The sequence below is a fragment of the Malaclemys terrapin genome, chromosome 10 (genome assembly GCF_027887155.1).
Source record: "Malaclemys terrapin pileata isolate rMalTer1 chromosome 10, rMalTer1.hap1, whole genome shotgun sequence".
NCBI classification, from domain to species: domain Eukaryota; kingdom Metazoa; phylum Chordata; order Testudines; family Emydidae; genus Malaclemys; species Malaclemys terrapin.
Window position 1 is genome coordinate 41,827,821 of NC_071514.1, and position 17,265 is coordinate 41,845,085.

At 47.2% G+C, this 17,265-nt stretch overlaps 1 protein-coding gene across 1 annotated transcript in view; it reads right to left on the minus strand.

Moving 5' to 3' along the window:
* SNX1 (sorting nexin 1) overlaps positions 1–9,424 on the minus strand; it is a 45,223-nt gene extending 35,799 nt beyond the window's left edge. The window contains exon 1 of the mRNA XM_054042533.1: positions 9,229–9,424. Coding sequence (XP_053898508.1) covers positions 9,229–9,348 — 120 coding nt within the window. The 5' untranslated portion in view covers positions 9,349–9,424. The remainder of the gene's footprint in view (positions 1–9,228) is intronic.
* Positions 9,425–17,265: the final 7,841 nt, after the last annotated feature.

Below are 17,265 nucleotides of genomic sequence, written 5' to 3' on the forward strand. Positions count from 1 at the left end.
CTTGCCAGAGGAGGTTGTGAAGGCCAAGACTATAACAGGGTTCAAAAAAGAACCAGATGAATTCATGGAGGTCCATCAATGGCTATTAGCCAGGATGGACAGGGATGGGATCCATAGCCTCGGTTTCCCAGAAGCTGGGATTGGGTGACAGGGGATGGATCACTTGATACCTGTTCTGTTCATTCCCTCTGGGGCACTTGGCATTTGCCACTGTCAGAAGACAGGATACTGGGCTAGATGGATCTTTGGTGTGATCCAGTATGGCTGTTCTTATGTACATATGAGCCAGATGCTCCTCCACTTATCTTCCCCTGGTTTATGAATGCTCAGGTGGGAGATAAATATCTGGACAGCTAGAGTGAGGCAACAGTACACATGCCCAGTGGCAGAAATACAGGTGCCTAGGGAACGTTTACCACCCCAACAACAAAAATACCCCATATAGGCATCATGTGATTTTAGGCAGCAGCCAAGCAATAACTTTGGATTGCAGTGGCATCTAAGAATGGGACTTAGGTGCCTAGTTATGTCTGTGGATCTAGGCCTAAGTTGCAGCCTACATAACAGAGATTTGGCAGTCAATACATTAAGGGGACATATCTAGATTACAGGCCAGATGTTAAAGGTGACCTAGGTAGGCATGCCATTCTCACTGTAGCATTTGCAGTCACAAGTTTATACAGATCTAGATGCATGGCCTATATGTTAGCCAGAATTATTCTTCCCCTTCTGGAAGGAAGAGACTATTATACAACTATGGGAAAGATACAATAGGGAGATGATCTTTTGTTCTATCCATGCAGGCAAGAATTTCAGTTCATTCTGCAAGAAGTGCCTGCCTGCAACCAGCATAAAGGTACCAACTACATTAATTTGCCTCACATATGCCTAGAGCAGGACGACAGGAATTATAGTTCTGTCAAGCATTTAACATTATAATTGGGGCCTGCCTGACCTATGCAAATTGGGAGTTCAACAGTGGGGAAGATGATAAGTTTATAAGATGTTCCTATCACCTACAACAGTAAGTGTTGGTAGGAAGAGCTAGAAAGGGAGACAGACTGGGTTAAGCCAAACAGGCCTGCTAATAACAGTCTTTCACTTAAGAGCATGCCCAGTAAACAAGAGGAATATGGGACTGGAAGTCAATGGACCAAAATTGGTACTTTGGAAGTTAGGCCTAATTGATGAACAAAATAAGGTAAGAATGGAATAGCCCATCCATCCGGATGTCCTTGCTGGTGCAGTGGTGGCACTCAGCCTGCTCCATGCAAGATCCTGCTCCATCTTCCCTGACCTCATGTGTCCCTTTCCATCTCCCACTATCTTCCTCCTGGCCTGTCTCTGGGATTTTCATATGATCCTGTGACTAACTACACAGCACCAGCATAATGAGATGCTATGGCCCATCCAGCTCTGACCAGCTGGAGAAGGACCCCATGAAGGGAAGGGACTTGACCAAGAAACCAGATAGCATCCCTGAAAGAGGTGAGCCAGGTCCAGAGCAACAGCTGCTGTGGCCAATCTGCCAGCCCAAAGCATCTCGCCATAACTGACTAGTCACCCTGTATCCTAAAATGCATCAACTGTACTCCACCCCCACCCCCTTTTGTCATCCTATCTTCTGCCCTGTTGGCCTGTTTTGTTAAGAGCAAGGAAGACTCATTCTTGACTCAAATAATTAGAACAAATCTTTTCTTCCTCATCAAAAAGGGATGGCTGACAAAATAAGAGGTCATACCCTCTGAAAAAGGGACTTAAATAAATATTAAAAGAAAGTGGTGTATTTGGAGTACAGAGGCCTCTGCTTGCTTAGTACCATGACAAACCACTAGAAAACTCATGCCAAAGATTGGAAACTTAGTGATTGGGATATACACAACAGAATCAACATAAAGCACTAAATTTAGTGATTCTTCTCCCCCCCCCCCATTACATGCGTTTTGCATACATATTAAAATGTTGTATGGTGACAGTGTCACATTAACTTCTTCGACTCTCTGGGCCCATTTACTGAATCAAAAATAATACAATAGCACTCACATGGAGCATTTGACCAAGGCAGAAGAGGATGTATGGGTCAGTAACAGCTAGAGTTTCACATCCCCTTTCTCAAGAACCGTTTCTCTATCCTCCTTTTATCTCAGATAGTGGTACATATTTAAGGCCAGATACCTACTAGACAGATATGAAAATTTAAGCAGACTACAAGCAAGAAGAAAGGGCAAGACCCTAGTGACAATCTTAGCTCCTTCTGGCTCTTGTCTGTCTTGTCAGATTCAGTAGGCTGCTGGGAAAAGCTACCAACAGCAGTAGAAACTCCTGGTCTGCAGACAGCTCAGAAGTCACCAATGCATTAGTCAATCACAAGCAAAGCATTCTTGTCAGAGTCAAATGACAGACTTAAGAAACTGTTCTCCAGAATTGGCTAGCTTGGCTTCCGTACCCTTCCCTCCCACAACTCACTAGGGTAAGTCTTCTACTGTCATTGGCAAGTGGCTTTTTCAATTCCTGCTTTGTGATCCTCCCCAAGCATTGCTTGTTGACATATATGTCTCAGCCAGGAGGACAAAGACCTATAATGGCTAGAATACTAGGAAGTATTAGCCTTATGAAACTGCTGCAGGATATCAATGCAAGAGTTTAGTAAGATCCAAGAGAATCATCCATTTTTCTAAACAGGGATCTTACCGGCAGTTACACTAGATAGGAAAACCATGGGGTTTATGTCAGCCCATATATAGTTTGAGGTACAAGGTGGTATTCAGGTGAGTCCAGGAAGGAAGTTTCCATCAACAAAATATTGTTTTTATGTAGATTTTGGAGGCTGGCTGAGCTCTCCTCCAAAGCATCTGGCAATGGCTGCTGTTGATAAAGGATACTCCAACTATATTGATCATTGCTCTGTTCTGGCAATTCCAATGTGGCTGTACATTCTGTTAACAGTCTCTTTACTATGGGACTCCAGCTTATGTGCCTACACAGCAAGTCTAAGAGCTACTTATCACTGCTGGAATTCCCACCACTTAATAGGCAGGGGCAGGAGCAACAGATACAGATCTAGTCAGCTAAAGAGGGCATGAGTTAAACAAAAACCAAGGACTTTCCTCTACCTATCTAGGGATTCAGACACACAAGGTGGAGAAGGGGTCAAGGAAAGGCAGTGTCCAGACAGGACTATTAACAACATGTTTATCCAGATTACCAAGTCACTGATTAATTGCTGAATGGCCAGGCCACTTCTGGTCCCTCATCTCGCCATGTCATTGCATTAATTAAACAAGGGTTCTCTTTTAGCTCCTAGCAGTTTCTACTCATTTATGACCTGAAGGGCTTAAAGTGCACATCTATTTAGCAGGAAAGAGGTGCAGACAGCAGTTTCATACTGCATCTTTTAGTAAAAAAGGGGAGCAGACCAGTGTCATTCAAGAATGATCCCAATGAACTGCACAGCAGAAGGAGCTGTAGCACCACTGTCTAGCATTTGGGGAGCATCTCTACATTGAGCCCTCACTACTGTTTGTTTGCCCAGTATTATCTGCAAAGACTGCTGCCCCAAGCACACACAGAACTCCAATTTGTTTCCATTAGCTAATATGTGGACAGGACAGCCATCTTTCAGGCAAGTGAAAAAACGTAAGACACTGCATGAATCTTCAAAGCTTTGCTCAATATGGCAGAGTGGGCCAGAGAGTTTTGTTCCAGATAGTCCCTTCCAGCCATCATCAGGAGCTAGAACTCCAAAAGCAAGCAGAGAATGAGCTTTAGAAATGAATTAGGACATTCATTTTGCTGCAAGCTGGGGGTTATCATTCTAAAATTTCCTTAATACAGAGCTCGACTTTTTTTTTTTTAAGCAAAAGACATCCAGGCTTTGTCTACACTAGTTCTGCTTTCTAAAAATGTTTAGCTGTTCCCAACATTGTTCAGCTTCTGCCTGCATTACCAACACTAGAAACAATGCATGTTGGTTGCTGCCAGCTTTTATTACCAAGTTGATTAGACATGTTCTACACAAGTTTATACAGTGCTAGAGGCAGCCATGCCAGCAACCCATCATTCTATTTGAATGAGGTTCTTATACCACCCTTGCCACCACAGTACCAAGCACCTTCCAGAAGTATACTACACTAGAAGCACTATGTGCCACTGTAGTGTGTTAGGTGAAAATGCTCTATGCAGACAGGCAAGAGAGCTCTTCTGTTGGCATAAGTCCACCTCCATGAGAGGCGGTAGCTATGTTGGTGGGAGAAGCTCTCCCATCAACATAATGCTGTCTACACTGGTGCTTAGGTCAGTGTAACTTACATCACTCAGGGGAGTTGCTTATTTGCAGAAGTGGTAGTGTTGACTTTGCCTCAGTGACATGACTCACTTCCATCACAGGTTCGTCATTCTCTCATCCTTTCCCCAGGTTGGGGCTCAACACTGCTAATGCTGACCCGTGTTTAGCAACAATGGGAAATGTAGCAGGATAGACAAGGCCCAAATGTGAAGACTAAAAGGTACGTCGACACTTAAAATGTTACAGCAATACCGCTATAGCACTTCGGTATAGATGCTTTCTATAGCGACAGGAGGGGCTCTCCTGTTGCTGTAGTTAATCCACTTCTGAGAGGTGGTAGCTGGGCTGACAGAAGAATTCTTTCACCAACCTAGCACTGTCTATACTGAGGCTTAGAGTCACATAGCTGTGGGTATCAGGGGTATCACACCCCTGAGATAGGCAATTATGCCTAATAAATTTTCGGTGTGGACCAGCCCTACAGCTGCTCATGAGAAATAAGAGATCCAAGTGCAAGGCCTTTGGGAAGCTCCTCCTGACACCATCTTTCATATCAGTCTTCAGCTAACTGGCATCAAATCTAATGTACCTACCCCCTCTAGCTGCTGAAGGAAAAATGCAGCTGTTTTTCTTCTCCCTCTCCAGAGCCACCTTACTGCTGTGGTGGAGAGGATCTGCTATTCTACCCCTAAAGAGTATCCTAGTACCTGCCTCTGCTGCTCAGAACTTCTGCCTCAAGTAGTAGTATAAGAACATTTGTATAGTAACTCCTTACTTAAAGTCGTCCCTGTTAATGTTGTTGCGTTGCTGATCAATTAGAGAACGTGCTCGTTTAAAGTTGCGCAATGCTCCCTCATTTGGCAACCGCCTGCTTTGTCCATTGCTTGCAGGAAGAGCAGCCATTGGAGCTAGCTGGTGGGGGCTTGGAACCAGGATGGACCAGCAGCCCCCCTTTCAGCTCCCTGTTCCCCTAAGTTCCCTGTGCTGCAGCCACCCAGCAGGCTATCAATTGCCAGCAGTTTGGCTGTCCCTCCCCCCCCCACTGCCATATGCTGCTCCTGCCCTCTGCCTTGGAGCTGCTCCCTGGAGCCTCCTGCTTGCTGTGAGGGGGGCTAATGTCAGGGTGTCTCCCTCCCCCCTGCTCCCCGCTTACCCCCATCTCCATAGAAGGGGGGGTGGAGGGGGAGAACAACAGGGCTCAGGATGGAGGGAGCTTGCAGGCAACAGCTGTGTCTGAACTTGCTGATTTACTTAAAAAGGCAATGTACTTAGAGAGTGGGGCCAGCATACTTAAAAGGGAAATGCATGTCTCTCTCGCACACGGTGAGTGTCTGTCTCTCTCTACAAGGCAGCAGGAATGGAGGGAGGGGTGACAGCATGGCAGAGTGTGAGGCTACATTAACAACAATGGGTAAACCCTTGAGGGTTCAGCTGAGTGCTAATTCATCATTTAGCAGTAAGGCATTCCCTGGGAAATATCCCTCCCTCTGATTTCGCCACCTCAACCAAGCTACACAATCATCATCGTTGTGTACCAGTATTAAATTAATTGTTTAAAACTTCTGTGCATGTATATAATATAGTCTTGTCTGTGGAAAAAAATTTCCCTGGAACCTAACCCCCTCCCCCATTTACATTAATTCTTATGGGGAAATTGGATTTGCTTAACATCATTTCACTTAAAGTCACATTTCTCAGGAACAGAACTACAAGGTTAAGCAAGGAGTTACTGTACTGAGACCCACAGATTACCCCATTAGCTCAGAATGAGACCAGTTTTGTCGATTTCAAACTGCTGCTTGGCAAAGCTACGAGCAGCAGAGGCATGGCACTGACACTGGTCTACTAGCAATCTCAGGTCACATTTGGAAGCATCTTCACAGCCATAAAGCTGACATCTCCAGGTTTTAAGAGACCCTGTTTCTGCAGAAGTTGACAGATCAGCACCAATACACACTAGGAAAAGCTTCCCACTCACCACTGGGTTACTTCAGCAATGTCCTGACCAAGCCATTTTCTTATGCCTGCAACCTACAGATTCTACTCCATGCCAGAAGAGTTTCTATTTTAAACCTTCCTGTGTAACTAGTAGGTTTGTGTAACTGCAATCTTTCCCATGAAGCAAACACCACCATCCCTAAATTTCATGTGTTCATTTTCAAATATAGCACCAATGTTGTTTTGCTACAAATAGTTCTTTTATTACAGAGATAGAGACGAGATTCCCAGGGTTAAGATTTCACAGGTTAGCTTTTTTACTTTGAGTCCTTTTTCAAACAATTTCTTCCAGAAAATCATGTACACTGTACATTTACTCCCTGAGGACTTACTACTCTTGCTTGCAAAGCTGGATTTTGAGAGCTATGTTGTCTGTAACAAGATACGTTTTGCTATAATCACCAATTAGTGTTATATTGGACTAAGAGATGACAATGTCAAGCCTTCTGTTACATGTTAACAGATACAGCTTTTATATTTGTTTTTCCTAGTCAAAGAGTAGTTAACTAGAGGATTTGAGAAGTTGGTCTTGTGCCCTTTGCTTCTTTGAGGGGAAAAAGGCAAGCTAGAAGGTTTTCCTTAGGAATATCAACTTTGGCCTTCTCTGTTGGAAAACTTGCTGGGTTTCTTCATGAACATATGTTGTTAGCTCACAAACTGACTGGGCATGTGGGTCTAGAAATTTTAAGACTCCATTTCTCCCAAGTGTTGGTTCATTGAACTTTGACCTGTTAGCAAAAGAACGCTGAAATAGTGATTTTAAAACCTTTTTCTTGGTTGTTCAACTTTCATTCTTGGCCATTATGCTGTTAAACTAGTTCCAGGCTAGATGGGACCAGATTTTCAAGTGCAAGATGCTTTCAGAAACTTTTGCTTCTCAAGTGTATAAAGGACAACAACAACAACAACAACAAAGGGAGGCCACAAGCCTAATATCCTCTACTACTGCATGTTCAACCAGCTTCAAAGGTGACATTTTCTGTTAAGGCAAAGAATCAGAAATAAATTAAGGTAACACTTCCACACAAAAGTGAGAAGGTCTTAGTGCACTCAGAGACCCCTCTCCCTTCCACCCTACACCCACATCCTATTCTGGAAATGCACAGTCTTAAGTCTGGCCAGGAGATTCCTGACTTTGATGGGCAATTAAAGTGGCAGCATCTCCCCATCCTTATGTGGGACAGGACTCTCTGGGACAGTCTAGGCCAGGGGCTCTCAATCTCTCTGAGTCTCCCACACATGGTATAAAGATTCTACAGCCCAGCTGTGCCACAACAACTGGATTTCTGCATATAAAAGCCAGGGCTGGCATTAGGGGATAGCAAGCAGGACAACTGCCTGCCCCTACAAAGCTACATTGTTTGGGCCCCCGCTTTCTGCCCTGGACCCCATTGAGTCTAATGTTGGCCCTGCTTAACTATCCACAGGTATATCACATGTTTCCCTCAATCACTTTTCACACAGCCCTAGAATGATTAGCTGCACGTTCACATCAGCACATGTTCATAAAACCCCGATAGGTCTTTTTTAAAGGCAGCCTACTTTACAATAGAGTGACATTGTTCACTCAAGCACTACCCTCCCTAGGAAACTCCCTCTGCCACCCTCTCCCCACCAAGTTGGGTTGAAAACAGTTCACTGCTTGTACAAGTGCAACAAAACTCACAACATCACAAAGCCTGATGAAACATGCCAGCAACATACGTTTCCTTAATGTAACCATACCCAGACTGGAAAACTAATTTAGCTATTGTTAGCAATGCCATGCCATATGGTTTTGGCCAAAAATTCTTAAGCAGCTAGTTACAGAATGACTCCCTCCAAGGTTCCCCCCCCCCCCCCCCCCCATGTCCTAGGGTATTTCTACATTAACTGCCAGATCAGCGGGCAGCAATCGATCCAGCAAGGGTCAATTTATCACATCTAATCTAGACATGATAAATTGATTCCCAGTCGCTCTATCGTCAACTCCTGTACTCCACCACCGGGAGAGGCACAGACGAAGTTGACAGGGGAGCAGCAGCAGTTGACTCACCGTGGTGTCTTCACCGCGGTAAGTTGACCTAAGTATGTCGACTTCAGCTACGTTATTCACGTAGCTGAAGTTGCTTAACTTAGATTGATCTCCCCCCAATGTAGACCAGGCCCTAGTGATGTTTAGATTTCTCTGACTACAAGTATTAAGAATTAGGGCTTTGTTATGTAGGATACTATAACCAAAAAAAGTAAAGATTTCTCCTAGTCCACGACTAGGGCTCCTATGATAATACATTTGTATTAAGTGATTTCTAAGCAGCTGATCTAATGTAGATTAAGATCAAGACAGCAACTCAGCAAAGTGACTGAGTTGTAACATTTTAGTTTTTATCTACCCACAGATATTCCAGTGGAGGCCAACATTATAAGCAATCACTGGATTTGCATTTTCAGATCTCTTGGCAACCCAATCTTCACACCCCTTCAAAAGGCCAGTTATTATCCCTACTTTACAAGGGAAGGAGCACAGAGCAGATAAGTAATATGCCCAGGGGCACACATGAAGTCAGTGGTACTCTAGCAATTAGGTAGCGTCCCTCCCTGCCTGCTCCTGCCTTACTCCGCATTTCGACCAAGGGATAGGCGAGGAGGTCACTGGAGACCCTGCCACCCGAAAGCCCAGCCCTGCAATCAAGGGCTAGTCAAGAGTTACAGTCACTCCCCAGCCAGGAGCTCCAGCCCCCGCTCCAGCTCGCGAGAGGAGAGACCGACCCGGCTTCCATCAGCGCCACTGAGAACCGGGGCCCAGCGGTGTCCCGAGCGCCTCCCTTGGGGCCCCCGGGCTCGACCAGCCCCTCACGGCAGAGCTCAGCAGCGGCTCCGACAGACGGGAGCTCGCGGCTTTCCGGCGCGACACGGGGGCAGCGGCGCAGCAACGCTCGGGAGCCCCAGGGCCCGGGCGGACTCACGGCGCCAGTGAAGATGTCCTCGCCCTCGGTGTCGCTGTCCGCATCCCCTTCGGCCCTAGGGAAGGGCGGGGGCAACCGCTCCGCAGAGGGGCTGGAGCTGCAGGCGCCGCCCGACGCCATGTCCCTGCGCTCGCAGAAGCTGCTTCCGCCTCCCAGATGCCTACTGGGGCGGAAACGCCAACGACAGCTTTATGAGGAGAGAGCGGCGCCGTGAGCGAGGGCGGGGCCTGGCCCTGCGGACAAGGGGGAGGAGCCATGTCGGGGGGGGCGGGGCGGAGCGGGTGAGGGGATGCCCTTGGTGGGGGGAGCCAAACGGGGGGCGAGCCCGCCAGAATACACCGAGGAAAGAGCCGGGAGAGGGCGCGGGACTTCGGGAGGGGCGGGGCTGGCTACCGTGGGTGGAGCCAGAATAGGGGTGGGGCTGTGCCATGTCTAGGTGGTCCTGCTGGTCGCGTGCCGTGCTTGTGCGCTCTGCAAACTGTTCCACGAGATGGGCTCGGTGTCATGGCGCAGGGCCCGCGATCGGCCTCTCAGAGTTGGTAAGACAACTCCCACCTGTTTATGCTCTCTGTATGTGTGTATATATATCGCCTCAATATATGTTCCATTCTATATGCATCCGAAGAAGTGGGCTGTAGTCCACGAAAGCTTATGCTCTAATAAATTTGTTAGTCTCTAAGGTGCCACAAGTACTCCTGTTCTTTTTTCAGAGAAGGGAGGGGATCATGCCAAAAAGCCCCGCCTGATTGGCTGCCTTTTCCCCCTTCCCCGCCTCCTCAGCAAGGGCAGCCAATGAGAGATGCTGACTGTAGGCAGAGGGTTCTGCCACTCAGCTCGGGAAAAGACAGCCAATAGAATCAAAGAATATCAGGGTTGGAAGGGACCTCAGGAGGTAGGGTGACCAGACAGCAAATGTGAAAAATCAGGACTGGGTGGGGGTAATAGGAGCCTATATAAGAAAAAGACCCAAAAATCCAGACTGTCCCTATAAAATCGGAACAGCTGGTCACCCTATCAGGAGGTCATCTAGTCCAACCCCCTGCTCAAAGCAGGATATAATCCCAACTAAATCATCCCAGCCAGGGCTTTGTCAAACCTGACCTTAAAAACCTCTAAGGAAGGAGATTCCACCACCTCCCTAGGTAACCCATTCCAGTGCTTCACCACTCTCCTAGTGAAAAAGTTTTTCCTAATATCCAATCTAAACCTCCCTCACTGCAACTTGAGACCATTACTCCTTGTTCTGTCATCTGCTACCACTGAGAACAGTCTAGATCCATCCTCTTTGGAACCCCCTTTCAGGTAGTTGAAAGCAGCTATCAAATCCCCCTCATTCTTCTCTTCTGGAGACTAAACAATCCCAGTTCCCTCAGCCTCTCCTCATAAGTCATGTGCTCCAGCCCCCTAATCATTTTTGTTGCCCTCCACTGGACTCTTTCCAATTTTTCCACATCCTTCTTGTAGTGTGGGGACCAAAACTGGACACAGTATTCCAGATGAGGCCTCACCAATGTCGAATAGAGGGGAATGATCACGTCCCTCGATCTGCTGGCAATGCCCCTACTTATACAGCCCAAAATGCCATTAGCCTTCTTGGCATGAAGGGCACACTCTTGACTCACATCCAGCTTCTCGTCCACAGGTGGGGAGAGGGAAACGGCCTCAAGGCCCATACCATTCCCACAGGAGGGGATGGGGAGCAGAAAGAGCCTCCCCCTTCGTGGGAAGGTGTGTTAGCCCAGCCTGCTGGCTCCCTCCTACCCCCGCACCCCGCGAGCCCAGAACCAAGGGGGGCAGGGTGGGGCAAGGCTTGTCGTTAGTGTATATGTCAGTGCATGGCTGAGAGCACTGGGATTTCCCTGAGGGCAGAGCACCTGCATTTCCTTCTCCAGTGAAGCACTGGAGTCCAGTCTTTTCCATGCCCTTCTGTAGGTTCAGGCAGGGCACCAAACTGCACGGCTCCACGCATTGCCATTGGCCATGTGGCAGTGGTCTATGCGGCACACTGGCAGGGCTGCTGGGTATCACCTATCCAGGTTCTCAGCTTCTCCTTGGCCCTCTCCTCTCCTGCGTTGCCCTGGGGATAGTATGGGAGGTGTCCCATCCATTCCTAGGCACCCCCCATTAAACTTGTATCCTGCTCACGCTTTCCTCCCCTGCAATATGGCAAGCGCACCATGCGGGAGTGTCTGGGCAGCTGCACTGTGGGAGGCAGCACCCCCAGTTCCTCCCGTAAGAATGGGGCTGAGTCAAACACCTGCTGCAGGTGTAACTCTGGAAGCAAGTCTTCAATTTGCCAAACAGACATTACCTTTGCATGATGGTTGCTCTCAAAACCCTCAGGTTGGCCACCCCTTTAAGGCACTGGTTATGTCTACCTCTGTATAGTGCTCAGCCCAAGGGGCCTCAATCTCTGTCCAGGCCACTGGGTACTACCATCTTGTAAATATTAAACTACCTAAAAAAAAACTATTAAAATAATGTTGCAAAGTCAAACATTTGAGAGTTAGGAAAGGCCAGTGTTACCATTGCCCCTGCAACTTAATCTGCCTGTGTGTGTATGCATTATGATACAAGTCTTTAATTATACGATCACAGATTACACACCCCATATTCACCATAGTAATATGATTATGATATAATTATTATGCATCTTGTACATATGTCATGTGAGGTGTCTATGGAAAAGTTATGGTTTTCTGAATATGATTATCTTATTTGTATGAATGTATCATTTTTGTATCTGGAGTTATTAATATTAACTATATATTTGTATTTCAAATGTGCTTGCACCTGGGTAACACACACAAAGCTTTACATATAGTTTGCTAGCACACTGTGAATGGCCTATTCAGCTTGAATGGCCCATCAGCAAAGACAATGGGCCATGGGGAAAGCTTATCTTCACTTGATGAACTGTTCTGGGGACGCTTCAGTCAGCCTGTGGATAATGGCTGTCATGACTCAGCAAAGCATGCAAGGGAACGTAACTAGGTCACATGATACTAAACTCCATTTTGATACCTGTATTTTTTCACAAACTCGGCTGGGAACTTGGCTTGGAACAAAGGGTTTCCTACCATATGGAAGAAATTATAAAAGGGAGAAGTGACATCACCCCAGGGCCCCACTCCTCACATAAGAACACCTGGAAACACCGGAGGAACAAAGACTGAACTGGGGGAAGTGCTAGTCCCAGGCTAAAGGGATTTCTAGCCTGTGTATGGAAGCCTGATGGACTGTTTGTACTATCTAACAGGGTGAGACACTGCTTGATTCAAATCCTATCTAGTACATAAAACTTAAGACTGCAGTTTTGTTAATTTCTTAGGTAACCATCTTTGATCTGTTTGCTATTACTTATAATCACTTAAAATCCATCTTTCTGTAGTTAATAAATCTGTTGTATATTTTTTAATCTAAAACAGTGTGGTTTGCTTGAAGTGTGTGGAAAACCTCAGCTCAGTGAATAAAGGTTCTGTGTATATTCCTCTCCAAATCGAGGGAGGGGTGGACTGGGTAATTGTAATAATCTTTAATGGTCAGGTTTTTGACCAGGACAGGACCGTACAACTCCAGGGTCCTAAGCTGAGGAACTGGGGGGCATTTTGGCTGGAGCCGCTCTATTGTTGGCTCATGAGTGGCTGGCCAGAGCATTCATGAACACAGCTGGGTGTGATCCCTTCCTGGGGAGGTTGGTGCGAGGGCAAACTTGGAGGGCTTTGTAGCTTGTCAGATCGTCACAGATTGATGAGACGGAGGCATGGCACACTTCTTAGAGTGTATGGATAACCATAACAGGTGCCAAGCTTTATCTAAGGCAGCTTTCTCACCTACAGCTACTTTTCACGTCTCCAATCCACATGGCCAGGCATCCATTGTTCATAGAGTGCAAAGAGCACTGCCCGTTTTGTTCCCTCAGTGCTGGGTAACGAAGGGGTTCTCTCCCCTTCTTCTTACAGTCCAGTGAACCTTTGAGATCTATTCTTTTGAAGTTCTGGTAACTGGTGTTTCCCTCAGATGCAAATAAACTGCCCACTGTCTCTGCCAGCATTCTGCTCAATTTACATTATAGATTCCAGCAAAAAGGCAAAACACATCTCCTTTGTCTAGAACAAACGTGTTTATCAAGTCTGCCCCAAAAAAGTATTTTAGGAACATATTTCCAGCACACACACATAACTCTTTACACGCCCTCAGTACGCACGCCGTGCTATTAATGAGCAGTGTGACACCAGCTTTCATTTAACTCTACACATAACACTTTACAGAAAATACTATGATGGCAACATGTGAAGTGTAGTGTGTGTCAGAGGTGGCAGGAGTTTGCAGAACAGTGGCCCTCTGCCAGTTGGCATTGAGGGACTTATAGGTTATGTCTGCACAGCAAAGAAAGTCCCACGGCTGGCCTGTGCCAGGCAACAGGGTCTGGGGGGCTGTTTCATTGCTGTGTAGACTTCTGGGCTTGGGCTGGCACCCGAGCTCTAGTACTCTCCTACCCTGCAGCATCCTAGAGCCCAGGCTGCAGCCCAGGCTGCAGCCCAAGCCCAGAAGTCTACACAGCAATAAAATAGCCCTGCAAGCCTGAGTCAGCTGGCATGGGCCAGCCCCGGGCATCTAGTTGCTGTGTAGACAAACCCTTAGGATCCCAAGAGTATCTTGTTAATTAAGGCTAGGCTCCAGAAGGCATGTTATGATTTTATTTGGGATGTAACAGTTTGTTTCCAATACTTTCACGTGCTATTACTTGAGTCTCAGGGCTTTGTTAAATAAACTTATCCCTGATTTCACTAGAAACCAATCTCAGTGCTGTGTGTTAGGCGGAGCGGGGAGCTGAGTAGGAACTCGCAAGCTGTTTCTCTGGAAGCAGTGAATCTGTAAATACGACAATTGTCCAGTGAACCAGGGCTGGACCCTCCAGGGAGCTGCTCGCCGAGTTTGAGGGATAGCGTGTACCTATTGCTAAGCTGCAGTGATAGCAGGGCCTTCCTCACGCTAAGGGCAGGTGGTACCCCCACCGCTATTTAGGTTGCCCGGCCCTTTCCCTTATAACAGCTTCTTGTGACCTTTCCTTTGAGAGGCTCTCACACCGCCATTGTTTTAAGTAGGTCTTTACTATTCAGTAGGGGGCAAGCACTCTGGCTTGAGAGGAGCTTTGTCTCTGTCCCTCGCCATTCTGGCTGCTCTGATAGAAAGAGTTAAGAGGCACCATTTCCCTTCTCTCTTTTTCCTCAGGAGAGGTAGCAGCCAGAATAGCCAAATACCCCACCACACCAAAGGTGAGCTCACACCGCCACCCACACACACACACAATACTGGGGATATCCAGGAGCTGCCAGAGCCGCTGTAGAGGTTGGAGCAGTGGAGGAAGAGGCCACAAGAGCAAGGCTGACTCAAGATCATCATAAGGGCTGGAGCAGCTCTATCTCCCCAAGGGAGCAAACTTGACACACACACCCCACCCCTGCCCTCTTGGATCCAGCACATGGCCCAAGCAACCCATCCCACCTCTAGGGACACCATGAGGTGGGTATGGGCTGGAGCTCCCCCCACTTCAGGGAGGATAGGAGATCGAGGTCAAGTCAGGCTCAACCATTGCCCCAGACCCAGCAGCACTTCCATGGCTGGGATCTCAACCAACTTCTGCTTCCAGCTACTGTTCAGAGACAAGGTGGGGGAGGGAATAGCTTTTATTAGACCAGCTTTGGAGGGGGCAGGGGGGGAGAAGAGAAGCTTTCAAGCTTACACAGAGCTCTCTCTCAAGTACATTCTATGTAAACTCAAAAGATTGTGTCTCTGCTATCCTCAGACCACAGCAACACAGCATCCAGTTAATGTAGCTAGTCTTGTAGCAGGCTGGGCTGAAGGTTAAGGGGGCAAATGCTGCAGGCAATATTGGGGGTGGGGTACAGTTGTACAAAATAAACTTTTTATTTTAAAAGACCCCAGAGACCCAGCAGGGCAGAATGAATACTAACAAATCTGGCCTTTCCTAACCTTTCAAGAGACTGAGTTTCTAATTTAAAATGTTCTTTTCATGTAGTTGTGGGCTGTGTATATTTTCCTACTGAACATGTAAATGATTACAAAGAGCAATGGTTCTCAGATCAAGTACACCTCCCACCACTGGGTAATTTTTGAGGTTTGGTTTTGAAATAAAAGTGCACTGAACTTGCTTGATTGTAGGTATTGCAGTGCCCCCTCCTGGATAGACTCAGAGCTACTAATCTCATGGGTGATGCCTTTCTCAAAGATTGTCCTTCCACTCAAATGTTGATCCTGTGTGTTTAGAACCAGAAGATTAATTTTAGGTGAACTCTTCCATATAGACAGCGACCTCGATGATAGGAGACGGTTCATGGATGGCCACCGTATGAGACTCCCTCATGGGGTGGGGAGGGAAGAAGACAGGAACACTTTTCTCATTGGGTGAGCTGCTTGTGATCAGTAGAATGTTACCTGACTATAGTGAGGATCTGCTAACACCTTACAAACCACCATTATACCACCACATGCTAGATAAACCGGGTTTTTTAAAGAAGGATGCAAACCACGCTAGCTAGTGCTCAGACAAGGGAGAGCCTTGTCCTGAAGAACTTTAGGCTCAATGTCTTAAACTGCCCTAATCTTCAAAACAACGGATCCTGCCCCAGCCACATTAAAGATCAAACATCAATCTCTGAACCACCACAAAAGCTGCGCTCTTCTGGGACAATGCAGCTCACAGTGCAGAATGAAGCATGAGAGCTGGGACAAAATATTCTGTGCCCGAGGGATCCAGCTAGGGAGCAGTCTTCCAGAGAAGATTAGGTGAATTAAGACTAACTGCCTTGATGGAACATTGCAAAGAGAAGGCCGTTCCATCATAAGAATGACACACAACAGTAACTCCAGCCAAGCAGGAGTTACCCTGAAACAAACTAGCCTAAACACAGAGTAAATTAATAAAAATCTTTAAAAAAAAATCAAACCACCCCCTACACTTAGAGTTTTGACCCCCCAAAAGGGAGAAGAGCCAGAAACTCCAAGAAATTCACTAGGAGCTTTGCTATTGAATTGAGGAGGAAGGTGCGCAGATACTACGGTGATGGAGAGACAGAAGAATCTGTACTCTAATTACACACAGAGGAGAGAAATGGAACAGCACAGCCTTTCCCCTCCCTGTATACAACTACTTCAGCATTTTAATACACAACTTTGCCCCATCTTTTTAATCCTCCACCTCCTGGATTAGGTTTTGGGGATTAAACTTTAAGATATTGGCTCCTTGTGCATTACAGACACTTGCCAGCTATTTCCACTCCAACTCCACATCTCACCCTCCCTCTGCTTTGCACAGTAAGCCCACCACCCACTCCCTCCCCTCTGGGATTGAGAGCAGGCACTGGCTGCTGAATAAGGAGGCAGCAGGATGAAGTTCTTGAGCCTGGGAAGGCACATGCCCAACTCTCTCCACAGAGGATCTCCGAGCCAGCCGCAGAGGCATAGGGGCCAAGACCTTCAAAGGGCCTGGCCCCCAAGTGGGAGCTCCTCCTCCTTTTATAAGTCAGTCCCATGAGGGGCTGGTCTGGCAGGAGTCGGTGTTAAAACTGAGAAGGAAACTGAGGCACAGACTGGTGCTTGGTAAACCCCTCACAGCCAAGTCATGGCTGAGTGAGGAAAGGAGCCCAGGAGTACAGGCCCCCGGGACCCTCTCTGGGCATTGAGGTACACTCCCCTCTCCAAGCCACATACGACTTGAGTCCCTGCCCATTCTAGCAGCTGCCTAGTGCATGAGCAGAACTCCCTCACAGGAGGATTTTAGAGCTGGGGAACTTCCATACCAAGCTGCAACCCATCACTTCCCCTGGAGGAGCGAAGCAGCGAGAGTCTTACACATTCCTCCAGCAGCAGCAGGGGAGCCGTGTGACATGTCTGCTGTGGCCTGCCTTGACTCTCCACCCCATTGCTACATATGACATGGGTGAGGATGGACACTTCCTCACTGGAACATACCCGAGTGCTTAGCCGCAACCTCAAGATCTGACTCTGCTACCC